This window comes from Medicago truncatula, chromosome 3 (assembly GCF_003473485.1).
Source record: "Medicago truncatula cultivar Jemalong A17 chromosome 3, MtrunA17r5.0-ANR, whole genome shotgun sequence".
Lineage (NCBI taxonomy): Eukaryota > Viridiplantae > Streptophyta > Magnoliopsida > Fabales > Fabaceae > Medicago > Medicago truncatula.
Genome location: NC_053044.1, coordinates 12637409 through 12660553, shown reverse-complemented (window position 1 = coordinate 12660553; position 23145 = coordinate 12637409). Strand labels below are relative to the sequence as shown.

The 23145-nt window shown below is 33.7% G+C and overlaps 2 protein-coding genes across 2 annotated transcripts; one reads left to right on the top strand and one right to left on the bottom strand.

Annotated features, from left to right (window-relative positions):
- The first annotated feature begins 3172 nt into the window (after nucleotides 1-3172).
- LOC25490473 (dnaJ homolog subfamily B member 1) lies at nucleotides 3173-5848 on the top strand. The gene is made up of 2 exons (XM_013603900.1): nucleotides 3173-3795; nucleotides 5452-5848. The coding sequence occupies exons 1-2, from the start codon at nucleotides 3173-3175 to the stop codon at nucleotides 5846-5848; spliced, it is 1020 nt and encodes a 339-aa protein (XP_013459354.1).
- A 2347-nt stretch (nucleotides 5849-8195) lies between these two features.
- On the bottom strand, nucleotides 8196-14383 carry LOC25490472 (4-diphosphocytidyl-2-C-methyl-D-erythritol kinase, chloroplastic/chromoplastic). Its single transcript, XM_013603899.3, has 11 exons — nucleotides 14080-14383; nucleotides 12786-12881; nucleotides 12639-12707; nucleotides 11982-12086; nucleotides 11829-11885; nucleotides 11515-11715; nucleotides 10010-10102; nucleotides 9809-9908; nucleotides 9371-9470; nucleotides 8912-8997; nucleotides 8196-8378 (listed from the first exon to the last, which is right to left on the bottom strand). Exons 1-11 carry the CDS (start codon nucleotides 14254-14256, stop codon nucleotides 8287-8289), a joined length of 1176 nt encoding a protein of 391 aa, XP_013459353.1. The 5' UTR covers nucleotides 14257-14383; the 3' UTR covers nucleotides 8196-8286.
- Between the last annotated feature and the right edge of the window lie 8762 nt (nucleotides 14384-23145).

Genomic DNA, 23145 nt, shown 5'->3' with positions numbered 1-23145 from the left:
CTCTCTCTCTCTCTCTCTCTCTCTCTCTCTCTCTCTCTCTCTCTCTCTCTCTCTCTCTCTCTCTCTCTCTCTCTCTCTCTCTCTCTCTCTCTCTCTCTCTCTCTCTCTCTCTCTCTCTCTCTCTCTCTCTCTCTCTCTCTCTCTCTCTCTCTCTCTCTCTCTCTCTCTCTCTCTCTCTCTCTCTCTCTCTCTCTCTCTCTCTCTCTCTCTCTCTCTCTCTCTCTCTCTCTCTCTCTCTCTCCCTCCCTCCCTCCCTCCCTCCCTCCCTCCCTCCCTCCCTCCCTCCCTCCCTCCCTCCCTCCCTCCCTCCCTCCCTCCCTCCCTCCCTCCCTCCCTCCCTCCCTCCCTCTCTAAAAATATTTTGTAAAAATGAGTGAATGAAGGTAATGACCTAATTTTCTTATAAGACTAGTGTTTATATAGTCACTACACAAATGGACTCAATCTCTAGTTGTCTTAATGGGTTCAATATTCTTTCCAAATAATTCACCGAAGTTACTACACACTTAAACTGTCAAAATAACCGTCTCTTAAATAATTACCACAACTCACTACTAACTTAGTAAAAATAATCATTCCCACTTAAAACACTAAAAATATCTCTTGTAACCAAATGACAAATTTACCCTTGCTCACTAAATGCCCAAAATACCCCTGAGTCTAAAATGACTAAAATATCCTTTTTAAGCCAAAATCTACTAATCCCGAATAAAATTCACACAGAGACAATAATCACATGCAAGCACATATCAACACATATAAGAGATAATTAAAATAATTCTAGCGAAAAAGAGGCGGTTACATCAGCCACCAGCTCATCTCCACCACCAGCCACTGCGACTTCGCCGCAGATCCATCGTGAACTATCTCTTGTCACCAGATGTCCGTCATCGACTGCCGTTGTTGTCCGTCGTGAACCACCACCACCAGCTAGTATAACCCACCACCCACCATCCTCTCATTTATAAGTATTAAATTACTCATTTAATTTATTTATAATATTAAATTATAAAAATAAAAAGTATATTATTAAACATTTATAAAATACTATAAAAATCAGGAAATAAAAATTGCACAAATAAAAACTAAAAAAATCTTTCAAAATTTAAAAAAACGTAAAAAAAAAACTTTCTTTAGTAAAAAATTAAATCGATTTCGAACCGATTCTAAACTGAATTGTTTTTAAAAATAAACTAATTTATTTTAAATTGATTTTAAAAACTGAACTGAACCAAAACCCTTTTGGTTCAGTTGAGTTTATGCACCATGACACCCTAGTTGAATCACATAAATTGTTATGCACATTTTGAATTTATGATATGCATACTGTTAATGCATGTGAATACCAGGTATAGATTACTTGGGAGGCCATATACTTGAATTTTCAGACTCTTGCAGGGTTGGAATAGTAAATCATACTTGACATGCTTACTTACGTACTATTTATGCATGGGAAGCACTACGTTTTACTTTAGCTAGTTTTTACTTTTGATTTAACTTAAATACACACTATTTTTGTGCGAAATATTTCAATTTGCTCAAGAATAATATTGTTTTTAATAATTTTTTTTATTAATACGTTATTTTTCTCAAGCACGAGTATCATTGAAATAAAAAAAATATTTGAAAGGATTAAATCCGTGTCATTTTTTTTTTTTTTTTTTTGTGATAGTCGGGGTTCGATCCCCATACAAAGAAGGACTGATCTAAGCTCACGATGACTAAATCCGTGTCATCTAGCTTTACAAAGAAGGAACATTGCTATCTTTTTTTTTTTTTGGTTACGGAACATTGCTATCTAGTACGACACAAAAGACATAATTTTTCTTTAAGGGAAATGACATTAATTTTTCTTCAAGGGAATATGCACAGAAATTAATTAATTAATTTTTTTCTAAAAAAGAAATGAATAAATTTTGCAAATAAAGGAAACATCATCAATTTCCGTAAAAATAGCTTGTAAAATTATCATTAATTTTTTCAATGAAAATTGTTACATTAAAGTTAGCAAGCGCAATTTTTTTTTAGGAAAGCAAGCACAATTTCTCTCATATTCTTTTTGCAAACCAAACTTCAATATACGAATGAGATTTGCTATGGGACATATAAAGTGCGTTTTTTTTTTTTTTTTAGGGAATATAGAGTGCATTTCTCTTTCTCTTAACTTAAAAAAATTAATTTTGTATAAGAAAACTCTAGAGATTTTTTCCTTAAAAAAAAAAAAAAAACTCCAGAGATTTTTTGTAGAGATTCTAATGAAATGTGAAGTTATTTGTGTTTGTTTATCACCTAAAATGAATAATTTTTAACTTAGTACATGTGTTACCTCCTTGTTTTTGGAAAAAATAATTTTCAACTCAGTACAGATTTTTTGATAAAATAATTTTTCTAAAAATTCTAAACAAACACTAAAAATTGACAAAGACGATTTGTTTAGAAAAAAAATTTAAAAAACCCCCCTAAAATAGTCTAAAACAAATGCACCCATAGGGTCATGTAAGACCCAATGTTCACAAACAACACTTATAAAGTCCGACATACCACTTCTCCACATTTAATTGTGAGCTCTAACCACTAAGCTACTTGACAAAAAAAAAGTCCGACATACCATATACACATCCTTCTTCAACTCTTATTGGAACTCGTAAATCAATGTCCTGTGACCAATCACATAATAAAAATCATATAATGAATAATAGATATTTGAAGAAATATTTAGGAAATTAACCTTTAAAAGTGGAATTGTGCAGTGATTTGATTAATTGAATAAAAAGTTAGTACATTAATGTTGATGTCTATAAAATAAATAATCATTCTTTATTATTTTGACAAAATTAAATGACACTAATTTGGGGGTGAACACATAATAGGAAAATAATTATTAATACTTCTTTAGGTATCAAAAAGAGACTTATAATTTTTAAAGAGAATTAGACATAAAATATACTCTAAAGTGTCCAGGTATGATTATCTTTATATATTTATGACTATGATTAATTAATTATTTGATTATAAACGTAATTAGACATAAAATATACTCTCCGCAATTTTTTCTCCATAGAATGTGTATCAAATTACGGCTATAAATAGAAAGTTCTGCCCTCCAAGATATTCATGCACATTCAGTCCCAAAGAATCACTGCACTCAAACCCTATTCTTCTTCTTAAACCTATGCCGTCAATGGAATACTACAAGGTATTAAATGTGGATCAAGATGCAACCGAACAAGAGTTGATAATTGCCTTAAAAAAATTTGCTTTTGCTTATCACCCAGATAGAAACCGTGGAAATGAAGAAGAAGCCGAAAGAAAATTCAAGTTTGGTTACAATGCTTATGAAGTTTTAATAGATCCCGAGAAGCGTAGGATCTATGACGAATATGGCGAGGAAGGGCTTCAATTTGGTTGGACCCCTCCACGGCGTCAGAACCATTCATCATCTAACTCATCTCCATCGTCTGCTCCTTCTTCTCGTCAGTCAAAAAGCACCAATTCATCATCTTCGTCTTCATCGTCCTCCTCTTCTTCTCGTCAGTCGTATGGCAACTACACACCTGCTCCTACCTCTTCTTTGCATCATTCGTATGGTAACATATTTTCCTTTCGTCGATCATACGCAAACAATCCATCTTTCTATAAGTCTAATACTCAGTATGAGTACGGAAGGACATCGACTGGTGAACCGACGAAAAAGAAGGATGCTCCTATTTATAGAAAGTTGCGTTGCAGCCTGGGGCAACTTTATACTGGGGCTGTTAAGAGGATGAAGATTACCAGAAACTTAATTGTAAAAGGGTAAATTTATTTTAACCTTAATTATTTTTATGATTCTTATGGTATGATGTACATTGTCTGATTCTGGTTGTGATTGATATAATTTATTGGTGTAAATGATTTCTTGATTGAAACTACTAACTAGTAATTATTAGTAATACATATACAAATTATCTAAATGAAATTATAAACCCTAAACCCTAAAAAAGTGACAACCATACTCTTTTAGCTTATAGTGATTGATAATAATAGAGTTATACTCGTGTTAAACCTAATTATATAGAAGAGAGTACAAATACTAAGTTTATGAAATTGAAATTTAATTTTAATAACTAATTACTAATACAAACTCATCTAATCACAACCCTTTTTGCTTAGATTTCAAAGCCCTAGACCATAGAAGAGACAACAACTAAGGATATGATAGAATAAAACCTGCTTGTTATCTAGTTTCCTTGTTTTAGGAGTGAATGAGAAGCAAGAATTAATATATTAACAACTTTGTAGCATTCATTCAACAATTTTTTTTTTTTCATGCGGTTAGGATTTTCCTCTTTCTATTTTATGATGTCATTGTAAGTGTTAAATATCCCAATCATTTTTATACTTATGGTCTTATGGCCATGATAATTTATTGTGAAAGGGAGTGTGATATTGTTGTATCTAATGGCTTAAAATATATATTCTTGATCACTGTTATAAGTAAAATATCTTTTTTTAATTCATTGAAAAACTGATATATTAAGTCTATACTATTTGACCAAATACATGAGTTATTCAATGAACGTGATTGTTTTTTTGTTGGTTTTTTTTTTTGGTCAAACAAGTAGATATTTCATTCATTGATAGCCAATTAACTAGTGATTGCACCATGTGTAGAAATGTACCCACTATCGGATCAAGTACAAAAATTAATGCAAAATCCTACAAATACACCATTAAACACAAGACTTGCTCCTGACTTATGCAAATAGTGATCAAAGGGTATAGTTCATTTGATTTAATGATTGTGTCAAACCATAATTGAGCAGAGAACATTTTAAATTTTTTATCAATTATAACTTTTCCCTTTTCTTATGGTTAACAATCTTACTCGAAGTTTACATGGGCGTGCAGAACTTGTGCTTCCTTATAGTTAAGATTGAAGTGGGAATTTGAAAGTCCCGGAAAATAGTTTAAAGTCATTTTTCACTTATATAGGAAATAAGTGAAAATAAATTTAGCATTTTTTGAATTAATGATGAAAACAAACAAGATTTTGAAAATATGCGACACTTTTATGACAATTAAAGAAAATAGGTGAATTTCAAAATAATTTTGAGATTATGATTTAACTGATTTCTTTGTTAATGTTTTACCTTTAAACTAGGAGACTGAGTTTATATAATTACTCTTACATAGAAACAAACAATGAATTATTTTAGGATCTAAGAAATATGTTTTTTGCTTACAATATTTGTTGGGTTGTGTCCGTGATGAGTGAAGTTTAGTTATGATATATTATGGTTGGTCCACTTGATATGATTTAAGATGATGTATTTTCGTTTGAGTAGTATGTGGGTCAAATCAAATGACCTTCTGTCAATGTATCTCTTTGTTTGTATTTAATATAATTTTTCTTTTTGCTTTAAGAAATATTTTTGCTTACAATGTTTGAAGTGTGTCTATCTATTTCAGGACTAGTAAGATCAGGGAGGAAATTGTGTTTGTTACTATTAAAATAAAACCTGGCTGGAAAGTTGGGACAAAGGTTACCTACCCAGAGATGGGTAATGAGAAGTCTGACATGATTCCAGTAGACGTTATATTTGTGATTGCCGAGAAACCACACACTCTATATACTAGGAATGGAGATGATCTTTTGATTCAACAAAAGATAACTTATGTGGAGGCTCTTAGAGGTACAGTATTGAAAATTCCAACATTGGATGGAAGGAGTCTTTCAGTCACATTGCCAAGGAGAGTCACTCTTGGCTATGAGCACAAAGTCCCCGGCGAAGGAATGCCCTTAACCAAGGTACCAGGGAGGAAGGGCACTTTAAAAATTACGATTACTGACATCAAGTATTTTTGAAGGTTGACTCATCAACAAAACTCTGGTCAGATAAGTGTAAAAGGAGAATGTTCCTAACATTTCATGTGAATACAATTAGGTATAGATTACTATGGAGGGGTGCCATACTTGAATTTTTGGACTCTTGCAGGGTAGGGATAGTAAGTCGTGCTTGATGTGCTTCCTGTTTATGCATGGGAACTGGGAAGTACTTTTAGGTAGTTTTTTCTTTTGATTAAACTTTGGTTTTTTCATTTGTTATGATGACAATGAAATATATTTTACACAATCTACTTGGACATATTTGTTTTTGTTTTTTTTTATTTTTTTATTAGGGTTATTTGATCGATATGCTGTTTTTTTTAATTAAATGCAACAAAGAATTTCTATGATTTGATTACAAGCAATTCAAGGTTTATATCATCCCGTAATATATCAGACTTTTTTTCTTTGACTGAGTAGATATGAGAGTTATAAGATCTAAGGTTTGAATTTGGCATACATGCAAATAAATTAATTTGGTCTTAGGTAATTATAAAATGTACACTTTTTTCTTTTGTGTAAAATATTCTCATAACTCATTTATTATCTTTTCCTTGCATAATTGCCTTTACTTATGTATATTTTGCTACGTTGCAATTTTTTTACATAATATTTTATTTAGATTTTTGAAATATATAGTCTATTGTAAACAAAATTTAAAAAGTCATAATTTTTGAATTTTTAAATCAAGCATTTCATCATGACCATGACCAAGATTAGCAAGACCATTAGCACAACTCTATCAAATTTATTTTTCGACTTCTAGTTCATACCTCGATGACCTTTTTTCATTCAGAGATCATCAACACATTGTGTTTCATTTAATCAGATGAAGAAAAAAAATGCACCTCCATTGCAACATGTATGTGGGTAAGTTTTTTTGAGGTGATTTATAATTCATTTACTCATTTTAAATGGATAAATAAGGATGAGTTGATTGACTGTTTAGGTTTTATTTGGCCTTGATATTTTCTGTAAAACCATGGGATTAAAAACCCCTAGGAGCATCTTTGTAATGAAAAAGCTGATGAGCAAGGGTTCCGATATTTTAGTGACTTCGTTCATCAAATCTTTGAACTGGGTTTGAAATTCCACATATGAACCAATTTGAGAGAGTTTCTACAGACCCCCTTAATGTCTTCATACGTCGCTGAGCCAAAACGATATGGAGGCGAGAATCTTCTGATGTATCGTGAAAGTCAAAGAATGCTTGAATCGAGAATAACCAATTAGTGGAGACTGAGCCATCGAAGCAGGGAACATTGATTTTCAATGTTCTTGACACGAGTCCGGTGAATCAAGGTGGTAGTTTGCCTCCAAGCGCAAAGTCGCAACCTTCAAATTGACTTTCACTACGGGATGGTAAAGTGGAGTGAATTGACTCAATATGGGAGTTAAGAGATGATTTGAGCAAGTCCATGAAACTTGAATCGTTTTTGGATTGAAGGGTGTCAATAAGTCCATTTGTGTCCATGATAAAATCACCAATGATATCTCTGTTAGTAACAGAGAAGACGGCACTCTTCGATTGAGTTTAAATTTCTAAGAATTTAAGGAAAAGAGAAGAGAATCTAAGGGATAAATTGAGCTTTCTACTTTAAAATGTTATAATTATCGTACAATGTTAGTTGTTGTAGCAGATCTCATTACCCTCTTGATAATGAAGCATCAATGAGCGATACTAATGGTGTCTGTGTCACTATGTTAGTGTGTTCACAACAGAAGTTCAACTATTTTTTCTCATAAAGTAAGGCATATCTTGCAACTTACCAGTTTCACAATAAACTTTCGACCATTTTGAAGTGTTGTTCATACGATTCACGGCAAATCGTATAAATAAAAACGAATCAAAATTTATGAGTCCTTGTTCCTTGGCAACACAGGCACCGATTATAGGAAAAAAAATACGATTGAACCTGATAAAAAAAAAAAAAAAAAAAAAAAAAAAAAGGCAAGTTCACTCAACATAAACTACCCAAACCTCATCATTCCTTCAACCTCATCTTTCCCTTTTTTCGTTCAAAGAATCCCTTTTTTTCCCTTCCTTCTATCCTATCTCGCATAGGCAAAGGTCCGGGAAGAGGTCCCACTATTTTAGTGTATTGTACGCAACTTTATCCAATTTTTTTGCAAAAAGGTTGTTTCCAGGACTTGAACTCGTCTTTAAGTCCTATGACAACAGCTTTACCGTTGCGCCAAAGCCCCACCTTAATGTTTTTTTTTTTTTTTTTTTACAATATTTCACTATTTTCTTACAAATATTTTAAAACAGAAAATAGAGTCTATTTAATGCAATATTTTTGCAATTAAAAATGAAAACAGAAAATTAATTAAAAAAAATATGCGGCAAAAAAGAGACCATATGAAAGTCTATCTCTACAACATTACCATCTTATTATCATATACAAGATGATAAATTAAACAGATTCAGAAATAAATGACTCAGATGTAGGAGTTGAAGCAGGTTCTTTGTACCACTCATTTTCCTCTCTAGTGAGAAAATTGGCATCTGCAATTGGAAATATTAAAGGTGAGAAAGTCTACTTTAGAAGCCATGTAAAGTAACTAACTTCAATTAAAAAAAAAAAAAAAAAATTCCTAACCAACTATGTGATCTCTATCAGACTGAACTAAGTAACTCCCTAACATTCTTAACAAACACCGATGAACGTAACATGGATCACGGGCACTAAAATTTGTTCAAAGTCTGCTATGCTAAAACACTATTTCGCTACGATGCTATAGTAGCTATTTGACCACACGTTTTCAACTGTGTATATTTATCAAAAAAATAATCATCTTGCTGTAAAGGATTTACATCTCCAACAACTTTTATTCGTTAATTAATTCCAATGATAAATTGTAAAGTTTTGCATAATCTAATGCTATAGCTATAGAAACTCAGTTTCCAATTTTATAAAAGGAAATCGTTGTATGTGAAACACATTTTAGCTTCTGGATAAGTGAGATATGTACAGAGATTAGGCGCTTCAATATATCTTAGAAATGATCATAAAGCCTAAGTTAATTATTGAAGCTGACCTGACAAGAATACGTCTCGGTATTCCTCATCATCGTAAATGAATTGTGGAGGATCAGGTGAACCAATTCCAACAATTGTGCTTCCGCTGCATGATACAAGTTAAGACAACTTACATAAGATGATAAACTTTAGGGGAATCGATGATCTATATTAAAACAACCACGAGAGCAAAGTAAATATTGAACGACACTCGGAAAAGAATAAGAAATGCACTTCTTTGCTGATTTTAGTGGCAATTAATATCCTTCAGTAAACTTAATCTTCGTTTTTATTACAACCTTTAACAGAATTAGAACTACGATATAAGGGAATAATTTCAATAATCTTAGCACACAAGTATTTCTCGAAAATCCGCGACTCGCAAATTTCACCGCGAAAAGTTATAACTCCAATATTCAAAGAAAGGGGAAAATGCTAGACAAGATATTGGAAAATATTAGGTTTTTAGTATTTTTTACCTTCCTGACATAAAGACAGCATCATATTCTCCACGACCAGCTGCTGTAATTCGCTGTTTCAGTCGTTTGAGAGAAGGGAGAACTTCAAACGCCGGAGGTTCTGCAAATGATAACGAAGGGAAAATGTGAAAAGAAGATATAAATTCAATTGATCTAATGATGCATGTGAATGTGAGTTTAGAATAGATATAAGTTAACAATGTCAATGATAGGAAGGATTGATTTGAAAGACGTGAAGGGGTTTATTTGATATTCCATGATATGTAGCACATGCAATTATACAATAAGACAAAAATCTGTTAGCTCCGCTCGATTACCTTCGCGTGAACTATATCATGGAAGAGTGTACAGTATACAATTAATAAGATCAAATCAAAGCCAGAGTGAAAGTGAAAAAATAAAGAATGAAAAATTATAAATGTAGAGTTAAAAACATACCTAAATCATTAATGCAAACATCTTGAGATATACCACTCGTTGAAATCCTCTCCAGCAATATTGAAGGGTCAACATTACTAGTCTGGTCCAACCGTAGACGCTGTATCATTAGAACTTGTTAAATTTGTGATGCTGTATCATTAGAACTAGTTAAATTTGTGATTTTAAAGAATGTTGTAAAAGTACAGTTCCATTTCTAACCTTGTAGACTTCCGCAGTTGAACAAGCCTGTTGAGGTTTTATGAGCACCATTGGAATATCCGAAGATACTAGCGGGGGAACATTCTGAACAATCTGTACAAGTGAAATGCAAAAATATGAATAAAATATAATGATTAGAAAATTATATTGAGTAGGGCTAGCTTCCTGCAAGGGTTAAACAAGTTATAAATGTGTGTATGTGTGTGTGAGTTCTTGTAGTCATGGATGTCAACTCGAGTTTCTAGGTAAATTCAAATTATAAACTCAACTCGTAGATGAATACCTTCATAATTCAATATTTAAGCTCGTTAATGTCTTCTAGTACTATAATATTACGGCTTCTAGACCAAAGATCAATCTCGGTGATGTGTAATATAAAAAATTCAGTACGCCACTGTGATTTTAGCAAAATCTACACTTTGAAGCTTATAAAAAATCACTGTTCTAGTTCTACTTAGGGGTGTGCATAAAATCTGGATCACAAAAACCGTAACTTAAATTCAGTTAACCAATTTAAAAAACCCAAACTAAAACTGACGCAGTCCATTTTAAAACTTAAAAAATAGATTGGATCACTGTTTCTCAAAACCGGTTTAATTTTGTATAACTGGTTTAATTTCATTCATGAAGAACAAAGCCTTCCAGAGGACATCATAAACTCTCGAATCGAAGCTTATGCAGTTGCAGCAATGAACATGTGAAGTGACAATTGATCAAGAAATTGAATTATTTGTTGCATAAGAGGTTCATATTCGAATCAAAGATCTGTTGTTTTCTACCATAAATTTGAAATCGCAGCTCCGCACCGACGAAATCGCAGCTCTGTGCTGACGAATGGCTCGGCGGCGGACGAGATCCCGACATGGGATATGCGGCAGAAAATGGACATGGTGGCGGGAGAGATTCCGATAGTGAATGCATGAAGGAAAGGGACAAGCTGGTGGGGTATCCCGCGACGGCGACGGTGATGGTTATGGCTTCTTCCTGGGCTTGTGATAAAAGGTTGAAGGAGAAGGTGAGTGGCACAATGGTAATATGAATTCTATGGTGAGGGTTATTTTATTTGTATCTTTTTTATACAAATTCTGGCTTCAAAATGAATCAAAATAAAAACCAGTTTAATTTTGTGCAAACCGGTTCTGAACCTGATCCAGACTGGTTTTGTAAGAAAATATGGTTTATAATGAAACAAGTTTAGGATCTGAACCGAACCATAAGTAATGGTTTCAGTTTGGTTTGGTTTTTAAATATGCACACCCCTAGTTCTACTATGATTTGACTATAAATCTAGTCAGAGTTGTATTGCAAAACAAGACTGTAGATAACATAAGTCTATTCACATCTTATAACATTGTACAGATCAGAATAATCATATATTATCCATTGAAGGACACATTGACGACACACAGAAAGATATAAAAATAAATTAGAAGTAAACAAATATCATATTTCTAATTCCTTCAATCTGATTTCAAGAAAGGGTGGTACCTAGTATTTGGACTCACCTCGCCTCGACCAGTGCAATAGGCTGCACCATGAGAGAAAAAGAAGGGAACATCGGATCCAATCTCACTTGACCATTCCTGGAGTTCTTTCTCCGTGGCAGGACAACCACTGAATTGATTTGCTGCCCATAATGCAGTTGCAGCATTGCTACTTCCACCACCAAGCCCTGCCCCAGTTGGAACCCTTTTATCCAAATGAATCTGAGAATATACATTAACTATTGTGCTAAGTAGAGTTCCAAGTGATACAAACATACAAATTTTTTATTCAAGACAATAAAATCTGAAGAAAATAATAGCACTGTTATTCATACCCAAAAGAACTTCTCAGTGCCCGTCTTCTTCCTGTAAAGATTAAGCGCCTTAATAATCTGAAAAGAGAGAATTTTTGTATAGCATTATTATCTTAATAAATATCCAGTAGAAGATAATGTCGAAAATGAAATCAATATTTTGTGTTTTCTTACCAAATTTCTATCATCAAGGGGCACCCCAGACACATTGGTGGACAAGGCATCCTTGGTATTTGAAGGTGATAAAGAGAACTTAAGGATGTCACCTAGACTTATCACCTTAAGGTTCAGAAAAGATGAGTTAAGATAAGCTCAAGAACAACAAAAAGAGTAAATACACATTTTAGTCTAACAAAATTTGTGGAACGCAATTCTCATCCCTCAAAAAAAAAAATGTAAAAGTAGTGACTAATGGCAAACTGCAGATCGTGGGTAGAAAATCTTCTACTGAATAGAAATGCCGCCATGAAAGGGCTATTCAGCTGCAATTGTTCCGCAATTCGTGGCTACATTCACCACAACTGTTGAACGTGAATAGCCAGCAAAGAGCAAAGCTGCAGAGGTTGTTTCTGCTACGCGATTGCGGCACTATTAACAACATCGAAGTAGTCCATCAGAATTACCAACTCAGGATAGATTAGTCCGTACCAAAAATTTAAACACGGAAGGAAGTCCCTGGTGGAGGGACTAACATGTCCTTATTTGTAATTTTGATGACTATCTGTCTACTTTTCTCTAAGGGAATGCTGAGTTCCACATTATAAATAAATCATACTAACAAATAAAAAAACAAAACGCACCGAAGAATTTACCAAATTGTGATTAACTTACATGAAACAGGGATGCCAAATCATGATACCCGTCTTCCCTCTTGTTGGTTATTCTCAGGAAAACATTTATCTACAGAAAATAAGTTAACAATTTCAATACAAGAAAACAGATTTGTATAGCTCCCAAGCAAAAGAATAATTGGTTTACCTTGCAAGGAGAGAACAAAGTAAGCCTTGAAATGGGAGCCTCCTTATCAATTTGATCAGCTAACTTGTTTATCCTTTCATCATGGTCATACACAATCTAATTTTACCAACGTACAATTACAAAGAAAAATAGCAAAGTTCAATTGAAAGAATGTATACCACAATGTTAATGTTTCTTCTATGGTAGTGAAGAATGAATGTACTCCCTCCGTCCCTAATTATAAGACCATTTTGAGAATTTTTTTAGTCCCTTTTTATAAGACCCCTTTGTTATTTCCAACTACATTAATTATTTCTTTACATACATGCCCCTATTTATTATACATCTTTTTCTTCAATCAACAATAAATAACATGTTGAAAACATAAACTAACCTTCTTTCTTAAAGGATAAAATTGTAAAAACAATAGTCATTACAAACAACTTTAATACAAATATCCACTATCTTAATTCCCGTGATTTTGGCAAAAGGGTCTTATATATAGGGACGGAGGGAGTAATTAAATTGATTTTAGCTAAAAGTGAATGCAACGTAAAATGATTTATGCTCGGATACATTCATGTGAAAGTGAGATAAATAACAAACTTGAGTGTGAAAATCACGTTTAGAGCTTTAAGTTAGAATCAATTTCTAACTTCAATAAGAATCAATTGAAGCAAAATCAACTCTACTTGAAAACAACCAAACATGTTAGGATCAATTCTACACCTCCAGAATCAATTTTGGCCCATCTAAGACTAAAACCAAACATATGTAAAATTGATTATAGATGTGTACAATTGATTTTGCCTTCAAAATTAATTCTAACTTAAACTATAAACTATATCGCTTCTGATTCTAGAATCGATGTGTTTTACGCTCAAATTTATTGTTCAGCTTACTTTCGTTTACTTGAATCTATCCAAATATAAATAACTTTACCTTCAACCTAACATTATCTAGAATCAACTTTACACAATCAATTCACTCAAAATCTATTTTCCTCACGGCAGAACCAACACACTAAGTATGAAGCACAAATACGAACACAAACACCATACACGGACACAACACAAACACCATACACAGACACCAGACACGACACGGACATTGACACACCGACACTGCTAATAATTTGAGAAAATCAAATAATAATTCAGTGTAATTGCATGTGTCGTGTCGGATACATGGACACGCCTATCCGAGGAGTGTCCGCACTATCTAACCAATTCAGTTAAACAAATGCTAATGAAAGTTTGAAAACTTGAAACCAAAACATAAGAAACGAGAGGAGGGGAAAGGAGATGAAACAAACCTCTAGTTGTTTTTTGGAAGAGTCAGAAACCATGGCTTTGACTTTGACAAACTGAGGTCTATGAAAGTGAAGCTTTGAATGAAAATTGGAAGACCCATTTGGTCTGAATTGAGGTAAATGGATGGTTCTGAAAGTGGGGATGGAGTTGTTGCTGCAAAGAAATTGAGAAGAAGCCATGGATAAATAACTACTCTTTAAATCAGTTGAGAATTGTTAATTGGATATGTATGAAAAAGTGTGACAAGTGACATGTGTTTTATGTTTTTCGGGGAATGAGGTGTTTGTTCTTTGTACTTTTACGGGTTAGTATCAAATTTGTTGAGATTCCTGTGTGTCTGGACTCTGGATAATAATTTCAGATATAAGTTTAGTAATTTTTATTAAGGTTAAAATATGATTTTAGTTCCTGCAAATATGCCTCATTTTGGTTTTAGTTTCTGTAAAAAAAAAAAAAAAATTTTGAAAATAGTCTCTGACCCCACTTTTGTGATGATTTGCATACGTGACACATTATAACTGAACCAATTTTATAGTTTTTTGTCCCTGCAAAATATTTTGTTTTTAAAAAAGGTCCCTGCAAAATTTTTTGTTTTTGAAAATAGTCCCTCGGGACTATTTTCAAAAACAAAAAATTTTGCAGGGACCAAAAACAAAATTTTATTTTTACAGGGACTAAAACCAAAACGAGGCATATTTACAGGGACTAAAACTATATTTTAGCCTTTTATTAATTTTTTTTATTGGAGTTTATTTATAACATGTTTTTCAGTTTCATTTTTTATTTTTAACTAATGAAAAGACGGTCTTTCCGCTTTTTTTATTATATTAACGTTTGAAAATTATGAAGGGTGTATTTTTATGAGATTTTGATTTTAATTAAAACAAAAAAATATAAATGTTTGTTAGTTATAACAAACCAAAGTAACCATGATTATGTATTTCAACGACGCCAACAATATATCAAAAAATATAATATAATTTTTTTTTTAATGACACCAACCACAAAATTTATTATAAAAAAAGTTGTTTAAGAGAGTAGAAATATACTCATATAGTTTGTTATACTTTTTAAATGATAAAGAAAAAAAAACCATATATATATATATATTCATATCATGTTTGTTACCTTTGTTTTAATATTTAAATTAATTCTTATCAATTTGTTACATGTGTTATTTGTATTAAAAATTGAAGGTAGTTTTGAAAATAAAAATTCAACCCAAAAATGCTGAAAGGAGTAGTTTTCTTTATATATAATATAGATATAGATATATAATATAGATTACGATAAATGAGAATTCTACGTGGCACAGTCTAACTCATTGGAAAATTGCTGCTGACACACTAAAATTGTTGCCGGTTTTCTATTTTATCGGCAATTAACTGTCGATGTGTCCTGATACCTCTGCATTGGTAGAAGCTTCATTCTCTGGACATGTAAACACATAACACAACTTGTTTGAATATTTTCACATCAACAGCAATAATAAATTATCAACATTCGATTCAAAATAAACGCAAATTACCACGATGAAATAAAAATGTACAATCATCAGTTAAAATACAAAATGTAAATCAAATACGAACAAAAGTCATCAAAGTCTGAAAATGAAACTAACAAAGCCTAAAACGAACAAGTCCTAAAACTAATAACATAACACTACTCCTGGTTCTGCTCATGCTCCTATTGCTACCTCCTTGGCCTTCGGGCTCGCCTCCTGGTCATTATTGGTGCTATCTGCTCCCTAACATGGTGCAAGGCCGCATACAATTGCTCAGGGCTCATTACCTCCTGACCCAAGTGCTCATCAACATAGGAAACAACGCTACTAACCATATCGTATCAGGCGAGGCTCTCGTCTGGGGCTGCTTCCACTAGTGTGCAATGATCTGCTCCTCATTTGCTGGCCTCGGAGGAGATCTCAGAATAGGTGGCAAACTTTGAGGGTGAAACACTCTAAGGTACCATAGCATATAGCCATCCTTCATCTGCCATGGCGATTCTCCTGCCGGATTACCCCAACCGTCTTGCTTAATGGTGTGAGTACGAAAGTCGATGAAACCATGCACAATATGAGTCTCTCGCATCTGAACAACATTCGTTGGAGGTCTAGGGATGTCTTGTACGTATTCGTACTTCCGTTTAACTCTCTCAGACAAGTGATGATACACCTTGTCAACTGATAACCGACAAAAATGTAGGTTATTACCTTCAATTTTACCTCTAAATCAAGTTTCTTTTGAGTGATTGCATAACATATTTCTCCTTATTTTGTGTTTTGAATTGTTTTACTATGCTGATCTCCTCTGCAATTTATTGCATGTTTTTTTGAACATTTGACTTGCTCCGAGTATGTTTGGTTATGTAGGAATGGAGATGGATAAAAGGAAGGTCACGAGAAAGCTTCCAAGTGGACAGATACATGTTTTGTTGAAGTTTGCTGATGGATTCTTGCTGGCCAGCAGGCGCTAGGCGCCAGAACCATGCTTCAAAGGCGCCAAACACCAGAAGAAGGGCGCTAGGTGCTAGCAAACCACTTCAGAGGCGCCAGCTCTCTCGAAGTGGGCGCTAGGCGCCCATGCAGCAGCGCAGCGGTGCGATTTTTCGTGTTTCTCAAGCTGTGCACCGGCGCTAGACGCCCTAGTCGGGTCAAAGCGCCCCGTGTTGGGCCTGTTATGCTATAAATACGTTTTTATCAAATTGGAACCGGCGGCTGAATGAATTTGGAGTGGAGAAACCTGTGACCTAGCGGAGAAGACACAAAGGAGGCGGCTTTCAACACCATTGAAGGAGATTTATCAAGAATCGTTCATGGATCGTTCTTGTAATTCTTCTTTAATCTCTTTCTCTTGTTTATTTGCTATGAATAACTAAACTCTCCGTTGTTGGGGATGAGTAGACCTAGATGATTACATTTGTCATGTGATTGGATTATGATTATTGATGAAACTTATTGAATTGTTTTTCTTATCTCCATGCTTAATGCTTTTATTGATTGATCATCTTTAAATTGATTTACGGTTTATATTGTGAAACAGAAGTTGAATTTATAAACGCTTTGAGATAAGAAATTCTTGCCTTTGTAATCTAGGAATAGATGCAAACCCTTGAAACCACTTGAGAATTCTTGTTCATTCATGCTTAATTCTAATCTTAAATTCACTAAGGAATTAGGAGTTGTTTTAGAATTAATGGTTTTGTCACTAAGGAATTAGGGCAAGAATAAATTAGAGAATTCGGTAATAATTCGATAAGTTGATTCAATAGTTATATTCGAGTTACTAACTTAAGATAGTCATCTAGCGAACCTCATCCTCAACAATTTTCTTATTATAAAATTCAAACAAATTTTCTTCTGTTTAATTTACATTATTGCTATCGAACAAATCTCGTACCTTTTTGTTCAATTAAGTAACAAGTATTATTCGACAGTATAACGCGATCCTCGAGTTCGACACTCGATCTTACCGTTTTAATTTTACTACTTGCACGATTTCGTACACTTGCGAAAATCGCTATCAAGTTTTTGGCGCCGCTGCCGGGGATTGCTAAATCACTGTTGAATTTTATTTTTGTTTAATTGAAATTTTTTGCTCTGCAATAAAATTTATGTTTTTATTTTATTTTTATTTGTTAAGTTTTCTAATGTCGAGTTCCAGTGATGTTTTTCTTCTTTGTTGAGATAATTAACCACCACATAGTATGGAAGAATTTGATGATTATCTTCTTCTAAGACTTTTGGATGAAACTGAGACTTGTCTTCTTTCTGCTCAATGTCGTATACTTTAGGGGCAGATCATGAGAGATGCATTTGAAAAAGATCTCCTTCAGGTTCTACCTCATAGATTTGATTTTTGTAGCGAAGGACATATAAGTGACACTTTTGATTATTATGTCCTACCATCAAAAGGTGAAGAACTATTGGTCTTAGAAACAGAAGAAGATGAGTTTTTCATGAAAAAGATCAATTGGAAGCAAATGCTACATACTCAAATACTTCACAAAGATTCATATGACAAGAACTTTCATTCCAAGGATGTTTTGATTGAATTCATGAATAATAATCAAGGTTCAATCGAAAGATTTGAGAGTCAATGTGAAAGGTTATTTGAGCAAGTGGTTGAGTTTGAGAAGCTTAAGATTGCAGATAAGTTCAATGTTGTGGGAAAGAAAGAAGATGAGGGGGAATCAATAAACATTAAGGATGGTATAGTTGGTAAGGATACTCAAAAGTCCCAACTTTGGGGGGATTTAGATGCCCAACCAAATATTCATCAACAAAACATTTCTCCAATTTATTTTAGCAACAAGGCAGAGAAAAAGGAAGAGATTGATGTAGTCCTAGATGCCATTTATCCCTTGTTCATTGTTGTCCACTTGAAACGGATATGGAAGCAACATCATCTATTTTTCAAGTTCATGGAGTTCTTACCCAACAAAAGGAAGAAGAAGGATGATGACTTCTTTGTATCATATATGCCAGCTTAACAGTGGTTGATCCGTCAAGCTAATGACATTAAAAAAGCGCTTCGTGGGAGGCAACCCACGTCAGTAAGAAATTTTCTATATGTTTTTCTTTCTTTATGTTTTTTTTTTTTTTATTGTTCTCAAATAAAAATTATTATCACATAACCACTTACTGGTTGCCACTCGTAGCATTGATTGTTGAGTTTGCATGAATATTTTAACATTTCCATTTCAAAAAAAAAAATTAAAATTGTTTTTGTCTTAGAGAATTGTTCTGACTGCCAAGGCAGAGGGCTAGCTTACTGACAAAGTTCCAGAGCATAATGGCTATGGGGCATGCTGCAGAAGATATTCATTAGAATCACCATCTCTTTTCTCTATAGCATAACTGGTGAGAATTTGAGCCAAACATTTTCCAATTTTTACTGTAATTCTTGCATATGTGAGTATCCATGTTTGAATGTTATTTTTCTGGAGCTTGTATTGGTTCTCTACAGACTGTTGGACGTATTTTCTTACACACGAGGCACTTGTTTGGTACTCTGAGCCTTTTCAAGCCACCCTTATTATTATGATTATCCTTTGCTAACCCCTTTGAGCCTTCATGCAAAATTTTCTTTGTTGTTTTGGTGACGAACCATGTCACAAGTTTTGAACCCACTTTATTATATCTGTTTAATTTCTTTCGAGTTAGATAGAGCCATAGGTACTTCGTATTGGTTTAAAACTAAGTTTGGGGTTGCTGTTGGAACTACCAACATTTTAAGTTTGGGGTGAGGTACTAGTAGAACCTTGTTAAAAAAAAAAAAGTGAAAGAAAATTGGTAGACTTAATAAAAAAAAAATGGTCTACACAAAAAAAAAAAAAGAAAAAAAGAGCCAAGGAATAAAAAATTGGTCTCTTCAAAAATGAAAAAAAAAAATGTATAAAATAAATAAGTAGTTCTACTAGTACTCATGTTGTTTTGACAAAGAGATTGAAGGTGAGTAGTACTTTAATGTTTAGGGATCTGTAATGTATCTAACTCCATTTCTTTTGATTAACCTACTTTCCCAAATACCTCCCACCTTAACCTAAGCCACGCTATAACCTTGAAAGACCTCTAAAGTGTGTGTGATTATATGAGCTCGAATGTTTGTTTAGAATTTCTTCAAGTTCATACCAAAATGCATTAACATGTCTGTTATACCTTGTTTTTGGACCTAAAAATACTGGGTCCAATGTCATTTCAAACTTTGTCAATTATCAAATTTCAACTGCATAGTTCAAATTGTCTCTGCCTCGCAGTATTTTCAATCACAATTTTACCTATGTTTTTTCTTGCATAAAACCTTTCGAAATGTCATTACTTGTCTTGTAAGTCATTCAAAAGTGTCTCTGAATCATTGCATTGCTTTTTCTTTCCACAGTTTATTTCAAAATTTGCAAAAAAGTCATACAGAAGGGTATTTTGGTCATTTCCTGCAGTGGGACTCATTTTCATCCTTGTGACTGTCTCTGAGTCTTTTTCAGATTGATTTTTAACCTTTCATCAGTAAACCTTGTTAAATTCATTTCAAACTTGCATCTGAGTCAGTGTCAAGTCAATTTGAATACGTTTAGGTCATTTTTAGCCCTAGGGGCATTTTGGTCATTTCACACAAAATTTTGGCATAGAGAGGTTACTTTGAAGTACCTCATTTAAGCCATTGGTTCGTTTTAGTCCGTCTTGTCAATTTTATTTTTTGTTTCGCTTTACGTTTTGTCAGGTTACCAATTTTATTTCAATTTTATTTTTATTTTTGCATTTTGGTCCTCAAAGGGGTCCAAAATTGCTTTTCAGTCCAAAACCTTTTTTATTTTTTTTATTTTACATTTCAGTCCTTTTGGGTTAATTGCAGTTTAGTCCTTAAAATTTTTGTTTTTGCAGAAAAGTCCAAAGTTCATTTCAGGACCAAGGCCGTGCCATTTTCTTTCCAAGTCCAGGTGTCATTTTCCCATTGGTTCAGAAGCACACATGGCAGCCTATAAAAGGCGCATTTACTGTACAAGTCAGAATAAGAAGCAATAATCACACGCCAACTCAACAAACACAATCAGATTTTCTCTCTCCATTCAGTTAGATCAGAAACAGAAAAATCATCAAGTTCATCAAGAACACAAGAACCCTAGAAATTTCCAGAACCAAAATTCATACGCGAATTCATTAACTTTTGCATCAAACTCTCAGAGATTCAATGGCGAATCTTCATCACTGAGTTGATCCCTCTGCAATTCAAGGTGAGAATTCTTCTCCAGAGGCGAAGAACTCCAACACCGATCACAGAGGCGTTGAAAAAGAAGAAGAAAAGGGAAAGAAGCAAGGTTTTAAACCGGCGAAGAAGATGAAGAAGCGAAATCAGTGAGAAAAGAAGAATCACCGATTTATTTTCGGTTTCAAAGCCAGAAATCAACAAGCAAAAGCCAAATCCAAGTGTTTCCGAAGAAACTTAACAGAATCTCCATAAAAACTCAGGTAAAACTCAGAATCTCTCTTCAAAAATAATATCATAGTTTAAACCTGCAAAATCACGTGAATAAACAAATCGAAATTTTCCAGAATCACAAAGAAAACCATAACCGTAAACACAAAACCTAGATCCATAAGGATCTAAGTTTTGAAAGCAAGAACAAGCACCAGAGAAGTAACAAACGACGAAACGATGTAGATCTTTAAAGATCTAAACGTTTTCTTTCAAAAATCAAAAATCATTTCAAAACCGTACAAAGTTTTTCCAGATCTACGTCGTTTCAAGCTGTGTTTGAAGAAATCTTTGCTGGATTCGTGTTTAGGGTTAAAGGACGAATCAAAAGATGCAAAAATCTTTGAATTCTGGAAAGTTAGGTCACCGGAAGTTCATAGGTCTCGCCGGAGAAGATGAAGTTTCCGGCGGACCTTCAAGGTCTCCGCCGTAGCTTCATCCTCACCGGCGGTGAGTTTAGAGAGAGGTGAGAGATGAGAGAAGAGAGAAGAGTTAGAGAGAGAAAGGTGTGTGACAAATGAAAAAACCGGCGCGCTAGGGTTTTATATAGGGCGCTAGACCGGTCCAATCCCTTGCGTTGTGAGCCCTTAGATCTAGGGTTTGGGACCTTGGATCAATCCAACGGTCCCTGAGTATCCCTGTGAGATCCGTTTCCTTTGGTTTTGGGCTGGGCCTTCTTTTGTACGTTTTTTGCTTTTTTTGTGCTATTTACACCGTTTTCTTGCTATCTGAACCTGTTGCTGCTCACTTTTCTTTACAAAAATTCCTAAAAATCCTAGCTGTTTCTTGATATATTTTTGGTATTTCTATGGTGTTTTTGCATGTAAAAAAAATGTTAAAATGGCATGAACTAATTCCCATGTGTTTTTACACTTTTGGTATACTTTTTGCTATGTTTTTGTTCTTGACACTTTGATATGTGACATGGATGAATGATGCCTAATATTGTGATGAATATGCCTCTGGTCATGTGCCCTTTTTGCTGATTTTTGGATATGATTTTGTGAATTTCTTGTTTTGCAAGTAACAAGTGTTTTTCTTAAGGAATAAAGTGTCAAATTTCTCTATGAATTTGGTGTGATACTTTGCTTGCATGTACCTCTATTAATTTCATGTCATGGCTTGAAACAAAATCTCTTTCAAAATTACCATGATGTGATGATTATGGGTCACAAGCATATTTAGGTATCATATCAAATTTTTTTAGGTTTTTTACCACTTTATTACTTTCTTTTTGCTTTTCTTGTGCAATTTCTTTTTGTTTATTTCCTACTATTTTGTGCCTTGTGATTACTAACCATTTCATCTCATGTGTCATACATTTCATAGCATTCCACTACCTCCTCCACTTTCTTTAGCTTAGCATTTATTTTTGCAAGTTTTAATTCATTTGGTGATGTAATTTGTTATCATTGGTTTGTAGCTTGGCAAAGGGGCCATAGAATGTATTTAGGCAATTTTTGTAATATGGACTATAGACACTATGGCGCACCGGCACGCACACACTCACCCTAGATGTATGCCTAGGATTGCATGTGTAGATGTATGGTTAGGATTGCATGGTTAGATGAACGCTTAGGTTTAAACACTTAGAGAAAATCCAACTTTTTTCCAAAAATATGCAAACAAATTCACTTCAAATATTTTTCATAAAAAAAATGGAGTCAAAACTCCAACAACTTTCCCCTTTTATTTCCTTAATCAAATTCTCAAATAAACCTAACCATTAAGACTTTTTTTGCAAAATCACTAAACAAACCCTCACTTTTTCATACTCTAATGCTCATGAAGCCTCTCAATCCCCTTCTTCAAATCATTTTCAAAATTTAAAATCGAACAATTAAAACAAAAACAACAAGTCTTTTTAGCAAGAACTACGCCGGTTTTGATCCCGTAAAACGGTACGTAGGCAAGGGACTTTAACCCCTCCAAGCCGAAATAAAATCAAATTCTACTTCTTCTCACCTCCATTCTTCACTCAAATAAAACTTAACTTCTTTCAATAAAATAGGCAGTAAAAAATAAGCGTAGAAATAAACTTAGGAGAACGGTTCTTATGGAATACCATAATCGCTCCGGGTGCCTAACACCTTCCCG